The 12,233-nt window shown below is 46.4% G+C and overlaps 1 protein-coding gene across 3 annotated transcripts in view; it reads right to left on the reverse strand.

Annotated features, from left to right (window-relative positions):
* dlg5a (discs, large homolog 5a (Drosophila)) overlaps nucleotides 1–12,233 on the reverse strand; it is a 40,780-nt gene that overhangs the window by 7,049 nt on the left and 21,498 nt on the right. Inside the window, exons 7-24 of one of the 3 annotated variants that reach the window (XM_088304490.1) lie at nucleotides 11,856–12,168; nucleotides 10,853–11,083; nucleotides 10,237–10,421; nucleotides 10,035–10,160; nucleotides 9,324–9,456; nucleotides 9,063–9,190; nucleotides 8,815–8,990; nucleotides 8,436–8,539; nucleotides 7,466–7,558; nucleotides 5,970–7,010; nucleotides 5,309–5,429; nucleotides 5,064–5,208; nucleotides 3,804–3,907; nucleotides 3,555–3,644; nucleotides 3,240–3,408; nucleotides 2,744–2,821; nucleotides 828–990; nucleotides 604–737 (exon numbers count right to left, since the gene is read on the reverse strand). In XM_088304490.1, coding sequence (XP_088160616.1) covers nucleotides 604–737; nucleotides 828–990; nucleotides 2,744–2,821; nucleotides 3,240–3,408; nucleotides 3,555–3,644; nucleotides 3,804–3,907; nucleotides 5,064–5,208; nucleotides 5,309–5,429; nucleotides 5,970–7,010; nucleotides 7,466–7,558; nucleotides 8,436–8,539; nucleotides 8,815–8,990; nucleotides 9,063–9,190; nucleotides 9,324–9,456; nucleotides 10,035–10,160; nucleotides 10,237–10,421; nucleotides 10,853–11,083; nucleotides 11,856–12,168 — 3,534 coding nt within the window. Of the gene's footprint in view, nucleotides 1–603; nucleotides 738–827; nucleotides 991–2,743; nucleotides 2,822–3,239; nucleotides 3,409–3,554; nucleotides 3,645–3,770; nucleotides 3,908–5,063; nucleotides 5,209–5,308; nucleotides 5,430–5,969; nucleotides 7,011–7,465; nucleotides 7,559–8,435; nucleotides 8,540–8,814; nucleotides 8,991–9,062; nucleotides 9,191–9,323; nucleotides 9,457–10,034; nucleotides 10,161–10,236; nucleotides 10,422–10,852; nucleotides 11,084–11,855; nucleotides 12,169–12,233 lie in introns of all 3 variants that reach the window. The other 2 variants (XM_088304489.1, XM_088304491.1) reach the window with 2 other exon arrangements.

Raw genomic sequence — 12,233 nt, forward strand, 5'->3', positions numbered from 1 at the left:
ACAATTTGATGCATCTCAATATATTTTAAAGCCAACGATTCAGAAGATGCATGCATCTTTTAAGTTACGAAACAAATTCCTGATTTTTTTTTCTTACAATCCTAAACCAATGAATTAAAAAAAATATTTAATCAGTCTGTGCGTAATAACTATGTACGAGTTTCACTTTTGAATTGAACAATTTATTTAATTAATTTTTTTTTTTTTTTTTATTGAGATGAAATTATTTTTCCAAGTGACTTCTCCCCAGGCAATCAACTAGACTGAAAGGTAACGATGATAATGAGCCCCTCGTAATTTATGCAAACTAAATCAAATCATCTATATGAGCATATAAATGATATACTGCATAATATTGCCGTATTGAACAATACCAAATATAAATCTTTTTTTTTAAATAATGAGACTACACCTCTTAAGTAGTAAGTGGACAATTATTGATTCAAAACCTTCCTCAGGGACATTACGGTCATTTGAAAATGTAAGCGGAATGCAAATACACCAAGTTGCTTTGCTGCATAAAAATTACAACTACAGCTATTTAAAAAAAAAAAAAAAAAACTCAGAACGGAGCTAAAACTCCATAGATAAAAAGTATGTTACCTGGAGCGAGAGTGGTTGCCCAGCTGGTACATGTGTGGGTTGTACTGGGCCATGATGGTGATGGTGTCGCATTGCTGGCCAATGATGAGTCGAGCCTGCTGCTCCGTCGCGTTTCGCAAGTTGATGCCATTGAACTGAAGAAGGAAGGGTGAAATTAATTGGCCCACTAATCGACCGGCATTTCATGATGTAGGCAAACTGGGGCAAGCGATTCGCGTTTTTACCTCCAGCAACTGGTCTCCGTACTCCAGTCCTGCTTGGTGGGCGATGCTACCGCCAGTAACTTTGGAGACGAATATACCGCCGTTCTCTCCGCTCACGATGGAGATGCCCAGAGGCTCGGCGCCTTTGTGCACGATGACGTTGCGGGGTTCCTCCAGGTAAGGCCTGCAAGGTAAGAGCGAACTTCATTCATTAAAAAAATGAATAAAGAAAAGTGGCAAGATTTATGTTTTCTTTAATAAATTCCCAAGTCGTGTATTTCCTCAAACAGTGGCGCCTATCGGAGTTGACCGTACCTTGGACTTCAAGGCAAGAAGACAACCAACCATCCACCCTAGGGCTGCAAATAAATATTTTAATAATTATAAATAACTTTTGCCGTCAATGGCAGTAAATTAGTTAATATGTTAATTGTTTGTCAATTAATCTGCTTTAAAAAAAAATGGGAATTTGAATCATTCATTAATTACAATTAATTGAGGTATGGTGTCTAGTAAAGAGGATATCACTATTTGAGGAAAATTGCCGTTTTTCCTATAAGATGTATCCATTTATTTACCAGGAGGAATCGCTGAAGACTGAGAGTGATGTGTGTGTGTGTGTGTGTGTGTTTGCAATCCCTTTTTATGAAGCGGGATTGACATGAACTTTGTGTGTCTTCATGACAAATCGGCATTGGGCATGGGATACAATTCCATGAAGGAGGATCAGAGGGATGGATTAGCAGCCAGAGACGAAGGCCACACAGAGTGGCGTTCAAACACGGCCAAGCCCAAAAGCTCAAGGTTGAGTAATACTAATAATGCCGTTGCGTAACATACACGCTGCAGACTGCAGGATCACTCGGCTTCCAGCCAATATACACGCATGCATATTGACCGTGGGGACATCACATGCAACATCTGAGAGGGATTTCCCCCACGTGGAGGGGGGCGGGGGGGGGGGGGGGGGCAAGTGCAGACAGGACCATCGAATGAATAGTGATATAAAGTGGTGCCTTGAATTAGGAGCTTAGTATATTCCGTGAGAATGCTTGTAACTCAAAACACACATCAAATCCTCTTTCCCAATTGGAGTTAATGGAAACGCAATGAATCCGTGCCAGTGCCCCAAAATGCAACACATTTTTGCGACAGTTTTTATGAATAAGGCCGGTGGGTCGAGGTTGAAAAACGGAAAAAGACTGACCGGAAAAAAAAAGGGTCAAGTGCCCAGCTCTGTATAATTCAATTGAATGTAAAGAATTAAGCAGGGCATCGGGACTCTTCAATGGGTCATTCATGTGTGCACACCTTGGCCACACGGGGGCAGTATAATACGCAGAAGTAGTACACAGATTTTACGATCAAGAACCCATCCATCGTTTTGGCATCAAATTAGTAAATCTGGTTTGGATGAATACAAAATATGTTTAATTTTAAAGTAAGCATTAACTTGGAAGGGGTAATAAACGTCTTGAAGGACAATCTTTTCACCAACAACCAAACTCCTGCTTGCTGTGAAATTACCTGTCACCTGAGCTAAGTTCTCATCACTCACATTTTTTGCTTACAACCCAAGACAAAAAACAAAACGCTTAAGTCTGGTCATTCGTCAAATCAAGGCACCGCTGTATATCCGAACCACGTGTCGTATAAAAGAAGGGGCCTCGTCTTGTGGCGTTCAAATGCAGCATGCAGACGACTACGACTAGCAATCTAAACAAAAATCCAAGCGTTCTCTTAGGGGTAAAATGCACCACATCTACTTTTGCATTCCATATGGCGCAAAGGATTTTCTGCCTCTGTCCGTGGCATCTGCCGAACAGCAGATAAGCATGAGAACGACGGGAGCTCGGGTAGAAGGAACGGGTCGGAGGGTCGGGAGGCGGACGTTGCCTGGCGTCGCAGTGCAGGCAGCGTCGTGAGGCAGAACGAACCTGAGGCTCCTGAGAGAGGAGAACCTCGGCCTCGCGGCCAGAGGAATCCTTAGAAAAGATCGGTTACGGTAAAGAGGTCTGGAAACGGGAAGTGTGGTGGAGAAGCGGGAGGCAGATAAAAGAGGAGGACAAACACATATCATAGTGAGACAGTAACACAAGTGTGATCACTGATGGCTGCTGTCGTGCCAAATGAGACAAACGACGTTTAAGGACGGAAGAGAGGCAAGTGCTAAACACGGGAGACAGCCATTCTTGATGTCGCTGAAGGGCTGCAATGGCTCTGACAGTGATGGACCTGTTGCTTAGCAACACCTTTGGAGTCTTCAAGGAGCATCTCGGAGGCAAGCGTTCGAGGTGATCCTTATTATCACCCTCTCCATCACTCATCTCTTTGACTCAGTGCAGTCCCACAACAGCCGAGTCAAAAACATCAAGGAGCATTAGAGAAGCGCAGACGTGCGTGACAGGAATTGACGGACGCGCGCCTTCGTACCTGTCCTTCCTGCGCTCGCCGATTGGCACCGGGCTGACCGAGATGCGAGGTAAAGTGGAAATGGACCCTTGCGATTGGTTGCTAGCGAAGGACGACGTCTCCAGATTGAGCGGCGACTGCGGCGGTGTGATGAGGCTGGGGCTGCTGCACTCGGAATGCGAGAGGGAGCCTGCGTGTTAAAAAAAAATAAAATAAAAAAAAGCACGCGGGATTTGATGTTTTTCGTGATTCTTAAAGTAAAAATGTCTTCTATTGAAACCGTTTTTAATTTTTTTCCCAATCTTGAATGTGCTGCTTTACAGGTGATACCCGTACCTCTGTCCGAGCCAAGCATAGAGCGAGGATAGCGGGGAGTGGAAGGGATCTTGATCCTCTCCGCCCGGTACTGGACATTATTAGAAGAACCTGCAGTTAAAGTTAGACGGCAGAGCACTGAGTGAGGGTACCGCCCCAAAACGGAGCATGACGAGGGATCGTGTGACTTTCACATGTATGCGCGCCCGTGCGTGCGTGCGTGCGTGCCAGACTGACCGAGTCGTGCGCTGGAGGGCAGTGAGTGTGTACCGTGTGACGCTCGGCTGCTGCGTGACGACGACGACGATTCGACATAGTCGCCGCCCCGCTTTTGCTGGCTGAGATCCAGACTCAAGCGACCCTGATGTTGAGGGCTGGCAAAGGAAGGGAGAGGATTCAGCCCTCGCAAATGAAATTATGCATACAATGCTTCTACAATTATATAAATATGCAAGATATTTCACAGTTAATTAAATTGATGGGCTGACCCGAATGGCTACTGGAAAACATTAAAGCGAACCAACACTAACTGAATTTAATTATATGCTTTTGCCCCACGGGGAACAGACTCATTTGAATCTATTAGTCATCGGGAGAAGCCAAATAGGGAACACTGAGAAGAAGACTTGTTCTAAAAGAGTGGTTTTCACGCAATAACTGTGTCCTAATTCAGCGGCTGTGTTTAAGGGGCGATGACCTCATAAGGGCAAGTGAAGGTTGTTTGCTTGTGAGGCCTTGTTTTCCCAGTTTTCATTGTTCCGTTTTTGTTTTCGACCATCTTTTCCCAGGGCGCGAGTGGTTATCTGCATTCCACAGCGCAAAAAATAAGAACTTGGACTATTGCAACCCGAATCCGAGATTAAGAAATCTGATGTGACAAAGAATAAGAGTTGGCCAATCACACCCTTCATGACAGAAAGAGGCCAATGAAAATGATCGGAAATTTATTAATTGATTGTACAAATTGTTGCATGTGGAAATTGCTATGATTATATATTGCAATATCACACTACAAAAAAAAAAAAAACACTAGGTTTGAGGCTCATTTCTCGTGAACATTACACCTCCAACCACTAGGGGGAAGTGTTTAAATTGTTTACTGTCCTTTTGGAGGGTGGCAAGGTAGGTTACAATTGGGTTTTCCACTAGTTCACAGCTGTTACTGATTAAAGGGAAAAGCAGACAATTTTCAACAGCGTTTTGTACTTTTTTTTTAAACACTTTTGTTGTTTATGTTTTTATGGATAATTAGAAGTTATGTGACTATAAAAAACAAAATCACAATTTCAAGCAGAACGAACATGTCCTAATTATCAATCAGCAACCAGAAGTACACTGGTTAAGTAGCGGACCCTACACGAAATTTCCATACCCAGAAGTTCATCGTAGGATAGTTCGAACTTCCGAGCATTCTGGATTCATAACTAATATTAATATCTGGTGTCATAAACGGTAGCTTTAGATGGAACACCTCACGTTAAACCTTCAAATCTTCATTATGTTAAAACACGCGTGTGGGGATGAGATCACCTGGTGGGCGCGTGCTGGTGACAGATCTGGGAGGCGACTGATGGACAGTTGCTGGTATGAACGCGATGGCTGCGCACCGTGTACACGGGATTCCTCATCACGGCTGTCACGGCGGGGCACGGAGACAGACCCCTGTGGGCCGAATCTGACAAGATAACAGATGCCGTGTCAAGATGAGGAAAGAGGGCGCTGAGAGCGCTCCCTACGCCGGTGAGGTCGGGAGAGGAAGTGTTTGAGCGACTCACTGGGAGGGAGGCTGCCGTTGTAGACGGTGGGCACAAATCCGACGCTGTGCCGATGGGAGCGGCTGGGGGAGGAGCGCAGCATGTCCCGTGGCTCCGGTGAATGCTCGTCATTCGAGTAGCTCTGTGACAGATGACATCGAGCGGTTAGGTTTCTCCCGTATATGGCAGAAAACACCATTAAGCATTGGGAAGACGCACCGAAGGGGGGAGAAAAAAAAAGATGGCATGACATTGAGGTAATTTAAAATAAACGTTTATCTCCACTGCAAAAGCTTTTGTGCTCCGGGGCCTGTCTACTTCTTGGCTTCCTGGTTGTCTGAGCCCGGGGGAGTGAGTCAGCTCCCTGGCTGGGTGGTTGGTGTCAGTGCAGTACTATCGATCACTCTGACATCCTGGCTCAAATGGCAAAGTCCTCTGGCACAATTCAGAAGGGGTCGTAAATTCTCAGGGAGGAAAAAAAAAAAAAATGCAGGCTCTGGCTCGCTCGAGGTTGTGAAACGTGTCTCTATTATGAGGGCCGACACCTCTAAACAACATCGTGTCTCTTTAATAAACAAGCTATTGATCTATCAGAGGGAGGTGGCATGGCGATATGGACAACGGTGATTTAATACACACGGCCAGTTATCTATCTTGGTTTTAATTTGCTTAACAGACTGACCTGGAATGCGGGAAGAGTGATGGTCTGTGGTGTCATCCTGCGGCGAAGGGCGGGGGCGGATTTAGGACGCGGCCTTTTCACTTCAGGCTCCTCGCCTCGGGTGCGCCCGATGTCCTCCTCGCACGATTTCCTCGAGGTCAGGACTTTGCCATCCAGGAAGTAGTGGTTGCCGTTTCTGTCTCTCTCCCGCTCGCCCATCGCCGTGGAGACGGCGGCATCACCTTTGCCGTCGGACGTGATGGTGCAGTCGGACGCGGAGCTGCTCTGATGTTTGTGTTTGAACTTGAAGGAGTCGCTGCGGGTGGGGGGCGTCGGCGGGGTCGGGGTGGGGGTGGAGGAGGAGGAGGAGTGGGAGTCTGTCTTTAAGGGCTGGGGGGAGTGTGATGTCGCAGCCGCGGCGGCCGCCACCGCCGCTATTTGATTGGCCGCCATGTACTCGAGCTTCGAGGAGGGCGTCTCGGGGCGTTTAAAGGTGTCCGGGTCAAAGATAGACTTCCTCTGCTTGGGGGATTTATAAATTGAGAGCTGCGCCGCCGGCGGGACCGGGCTGCTGTTCTCCGGCGCGACGGACATGCCACCCACCACCATCTTGGGCCACGTTCCCCCACTGTGCTTCCTGTCCTGAGCCGCCTCCACGGTGAGGCAGTCAGGTGCGGAGACGGGGTCGTACGGCAACGAGGACGGCGCCTTGGAGTAGGGACAGCACTCTTGAAAGGCGCTGGGGCCGTAGCGGCCGGTGCCCAAGTCGGACGCCGGCCGCAGGCTCGTGGCGTGGAGCGAACCCGTGGAGAACGGTTTGCCCATGTCGCCGTAAAGCTCATCAGGTTCCCCTCGGTGCTTCCTCCTCTCACCGGAGACGCCGCTTGTGCCGCCGCTCCCGACGTCGCCGCAAAAAATGTCCGTCTGAGTCGAGCTGTTGAGTTTGAGGTTGCGGCTGTTCCGTGAGTGGATTTCAGACAGGTGAATGCGCCCGTTGGACTTCTCCGATGAATCACGGAGACTCTCAAAGATGTTCTGGCCGGATGTACTGTGAGGAAAGAACTACGAGGCAGAACAATGAACAGAAATTAAACAATACTGTGACGGAAGATCACTGCAAAAATCTAACTGATTTTAATTTCGCAGCCGGTGTACATTCGATGCCATTGACGGCTAAAGACGTCAAAGATCCATTTTCATTTACTCGGCTGGTAGTGAATGAGTTGACCACTGCCTGAAATGGAATTTTAACTAACGATAGCTAAATAATTCCAGGATGGACATCAACATTTGAAAGTGTCTTTCATTGCCCATGCCTCAAAACATCCATTTCCTGGCAGCCACAATTAAAAGGGATGAACGCCAGTTAACAATGAACGCATCAAATGGAAGGTTGTGCTCTTCACGACACCCACTTATTAAACTGAAATGTAGGGCAAAAAAAAAAATAAAGTAGGAAGAAAGTTCTTTGAAGGTTCCAGGAAAAGAATCTGAAAAGAAGCGAGTGTGTGGCCTACCTTCATGAGAGAGAGGCTGAGCGAGTCCCTGCAGTTCCTCAGCAAGGCCTCGCACTCGGTCACAGACTTGTTATCCAGAGCGATGCCGTTTATCTGGGAAGACGAGACGACAGAAATAAGGACAGGTCCTTCTTCGCACTTTTTGGGCTGATATTCCCTGTCAGGTGTTGGCTTGGTTGTGGACGGCAGCGCGCTTGAAAGAGATGCAATGCAGGTGACGCGGCAACGCCTGAGGCTTGAAAGGCGTGCAAATCTGTCAGCGGCGGTCGGAGGGGGAAAGCTGAGGAAATCTAGGCCAGCGCTTTTCAGCGCGTAAGGGCCATCACGCCGCAATCGTTCCATTTCCATCACAATGCGACCGACTTGAGAGGGATTGTTGAGCTAGACGGTCGGAGATAAGAAATGGCGAGGGCGGATGTCATATGGAGCAAAGATTAAAGTGGCTCCGAACAAGGAGATGAATACGTTTTATCAGGCAGTGGAAAGTATCTCTTGCTTCAGGGCATTAAGGTTTGACATTCAAGCACTCCTTTGGTCGCTGAATCGCCCATCTTTTCGCGAACCAAATTAAGTTTTGTACAAGGGCGCGTTTCAAGCATGATTACAGAATTCTGAAAAAGAATAATAATTTTCTGAATATCTTCCTAAACAGTGGGACAGTTTAAAAATACTAAACTAATTTCATAATGCGAAAATTAACATTGTTGATGAGGCAGAGCTTCATTCTTGTCAACCTCTCCTATGTATTGCACGGCTTCAGTGAAAGGATTTCATGGAAAGAACAAGAATTCTCTCACTACTTTCCATGCTGAATAAATCTACTTTATCTAAATTGCGTGTATTGAGATGGAAAAAAGCCCGGATTAGAAAGCGCAAAGGAACCTGAATGGTGTGATAGAAAAAAAATAAATAAATAAAATAATATAAGAGAGAGAGAGAGAGGATTTGTGAACGTTAGTCTGTGACTAACAGCAATCAGTCTGTCGCCAACAGTGAGTGTGCCCTCTCTGGCTGCAGGACTGCCCTGGACCACTGCGGTGACGAAAACGCCGTTCTCCAGACCTATTCCGCTGTCTGAAACACATCATAGAGATAGGAGCAAGTAAGTGGTCATAGCATCAATATCGATTTAATCATTTGAAAACTGTGTATGACTCATTCATGCCATTTGAAAGTAATTAATTGTATTAGCTAGTTACGACTTAGTAATAAACACAAGCCACAACGAGGTGGAAAAATATATAAAGATTTTTTTTATAACCAAAAGTGTAAAAAAAAAAATGAAATTAAATAAAAATACGACAACAAAACAACAGCAGCGAGAAGCAATAGATTACCCGCTAATATACCTTTGTGCCCCATGAGATTGATGTGAACGGGAGTGAGCAGCCTTCCCCCAAGAGACTTTCTCCTTCGTACCACCATGTTGATGAGCCCCCCGACATTGAGGAGCGCCTTCATCACCTGCTTCCTGTCCTTGTTGGTCAGGTCGATGTCGTTAATCTTCAGTAACCAGTCATTCACCCTGCAAGCGCAAAGAAAGTGATCAAGTCTAACAGGAAGTGAACAGGAAGCTCCCGGATACGAGCGCGCTCACCTTAACCTTCCATCTGCAATACTTCCTTTGTCCACCCGCGTCACGAATATTCCACAATCTCCCGGTAAATACGGATCATTTACCCCCTCGGCTATATCAAACCCAAGCGCCTTCAAGTCCATGTCGTCCTGTGAATAGCGTAGAATGACTTCAGTACAATCAAGTACAACTACTCATCCTTTAAGCACATTTTATTTTGTCCTACATACTGTTTTACATTTCTTTTTAAATTCACAGGCAAGACCTGAGCGCTGTTCGTACCCTGTCCTTCTCAAACTCCACCACTTCGGTCTCCCACTCAAGCGAGTCGGTGTCGATGGCCGAATCGTGAGAGCTGTGGGCCATGAGCTGACAGAAGCGGGCTTCCTTCTCCAGCTGGCCCTCCATTTTCTCCCTTTATGAACCAACACAGACATGGGTCACTGGAGGATGAAAACAGCCATCAGCTATAACTTGTGCGCGTTTCAACGTAATTATATTTAATATGAATGTTTTTTTTTTATGGGTTGCTGCTTTGTGGTCTAGGAAATCATATGCATACTCATAAATCCTAAAATTTGCTTTCTTGGGTATTGTCTTGAGGGTATCTGTGATCTTAAAACACCAAACAGTGCTTGAACTAGTATCTGTAATACCCAATGTAGGCAGCAGAGGGAGCCTTCACATGCCATATGGATGGCGGAAGGCAGAAAGAGGACAAATACTGTCGACTAACTGTGGTGTTTGAGGATTAAAATTTTAATCTTGTCATGTGCAAATGCCGCCAGACAAATAAATGAGCCCTCTCCAGTCGTGGTCTGCACAATATTACGGCTTACGCCCAACCACACGCAGAGCACAACAGCAGTTTTTAAATAAAACAAACACAGACATACGACTGCCTGTTCTCGCTCATATGGATGAGGATTTTCCTTGGGCTGTTAAGTTAATTAGCTTTTCCTACGCTCAGTGATCACAAGAACAAAAACTAACTTCATCTCTTTGAGCTCTCGCAAAGCATCATTCTTCTGCTTCCTCATGTCGTCCAGATTCCGCAGCGCGTCTGCGAGATCGCTGACCGCCCGGTCTCGCTCCCGACGCAGGTTGTCGCACAGCGTCCTGCGGGTGCAGAGAAGGGGGACTGTCTCACATCTGGTAAGCCTACATAACAACTCGGCGGTCACAGCGGACGCACCTGATGCTCTCCCTCTCCGCGACGATTTTGTCCCGCTCTTGGAAGGCCCAGTCCCGTCGACATTTGGCCACCTCGGTCTCCTGCGTGGCCTCCTTCAGCTCCTGGGACATGGCCTCATACTGCTTCCTCAGCATCTCAATCTCCTTGTTGGCCCGCTCCATGTCGAGAGTGGCCGAGTCTTGTTTCTGCATGAGCGCATTTAATTAGTCGGCCATATGTCATATTCCTTGTTGACTTCTTAGATTTTAGGTAAACAAGCCTTTGATACAGCCAAAGCAATCCAATGAGGTCCAGTAATTAGAGATGTATACAAAATGTGGCTTTTACAGTGAGAGTAAAATCGCTTTGGAATGCAAAATGCAAACAATTCGGTTGCGTTAAACACCTAAACTAAAAAAGCATCAAACCATTCATCCAATCCAAGTTCAAATACAACCAAGAAGGGAGGAATCTAGTGGGTGGGGTAACAGCGGCGCAACCTAAATCGGCTTAACGGTCAATGCAGTGACATGCCGAAGTAATCCTCGACCTGACAGCTCATGGCAACCAATCGGCTTTTTAGATCATCGAACCTTTGACTTTGATACTCAGGTGTGTCAGCGGAGGACCTGCTCACCTGCCGGGCCTGATAGTACTCCCGAAGCAGCTGATCTCTTTGAATGATGGCCTCGGTCCTCTCCTTACGGGCCACGTCACGCTCCTCCCGGACCATCTCGATGTCCTTGCAGGCCTGGCTCAGCTCTTTCTGGGCCTCGGCTTTGTCCTTCACTTCGTGGCAGTACTTCTCCAGCAGCTCGTTCCTCTCGCAGATGGCCCTGTCGCGGTCCACTAGCGACGAGTTCAACTCCTGCGGTGGCGGAATGAGGAAAGAGTAAAGCATTTTAACTCTGAGTCATTGATGAACTGAGCCAATGGATCTTGCTGGCATGCGTCCAGCATGTTCAGAAACATTCTGCAGAGAGGAGGAAGAGTGAAACTTTTTTTTTTTTATGTGGCCTTTATTCCTCCAGATGGTAAGTTAATGTTTCATCATCCTCCTATAACAAACGTAGTGATGCGCGCTTCAGTTAGGAACTCAAAAGGTACTTTATGTGGAGCATGTTTTAAACCGTAAGACTAACAATAGTTGAGGACAACAACCCAACAGAGGACAATGTTGTCATGCCAACATTTGCACACGAGAAATTAACTCACCAATGGAAAAAAGTGAAGGTTGCAAAGCATTTCCAAGAAACAGCATTATGACTTTTGTCCAAAACACATCAGCTACAAACAATACTGAGCTTCACTCGACTGCATGATATAATTTAGGCTTATAAGGGCTGAAACGATGAAGGGAATAACTCAAATTTGATTGCAAAAATAAAAATAACATAAAATCTGTCTCAACGCATCGCTGTCACACAATTCAATTCGTAGATGAGTTTGGAATATGTAATGACGCCCCCTAGTGGACATCAATAATATCTGAACCTGGCATGTACATTTTGTTGTTGATTTAAAAAAAGAAAAAAAATCTATTTCCATTTGATTACTCAAATAATTGAAAGAATAATTTGGATAATTTATCCTAAAAATATTATATAACTGCATCCCTAATACTATTTCCTGCTGCATACCTGTCTGAGCGCTTCCAATTCCTCACTGGCCACGACCCTTTCAGAGGAGGTATTCTTCAGCCGGGCCTCGGCCGCCTCCAGCTCCGTCTGCAGCTTGTCCAGCTCTTTGATGACTTGGTCGCGCTCGCTCATGATGAGGCGATACTCGTTGAACACCGAGTCGCGCTCCTCCTTGTACTTGTCGCAGTCCTTGGCCGACTTCAGCTGCAGGTTCTTGTAGCGAGTCACCTCAGACTGCAACCGCTCCATCTCGCGCTGGAGCTCCTTGTTTTGAGCGGATGACTTATTCAGCTCCTGCTGCACCGAATCAAACCTGGAAGGACGGAATTGGGCGTCGGTAGTTTATACGATGATACGCAAAACACGACCAGAAAGCAG

This window comes from Idiotropiscis lumnitzeri, chromosome 9 (genome assembly GCF_059441095.1).
Source record: "Idiotropiscis lumnitzeri isolate Australia: NSW breed Sydney's pygmy pipehorse chromosome 9, RoL_Ilum_1.0, whole genome shotgun sequence".
In the NCBI taxonomy this organism is placed as follows: Eukaryota; Metazoa; Chordata; class Actinopteri; order Syngnathiformes; family Syngnathidae; genus Idiotropiscis; species Idiotropiscis lumnitzeri.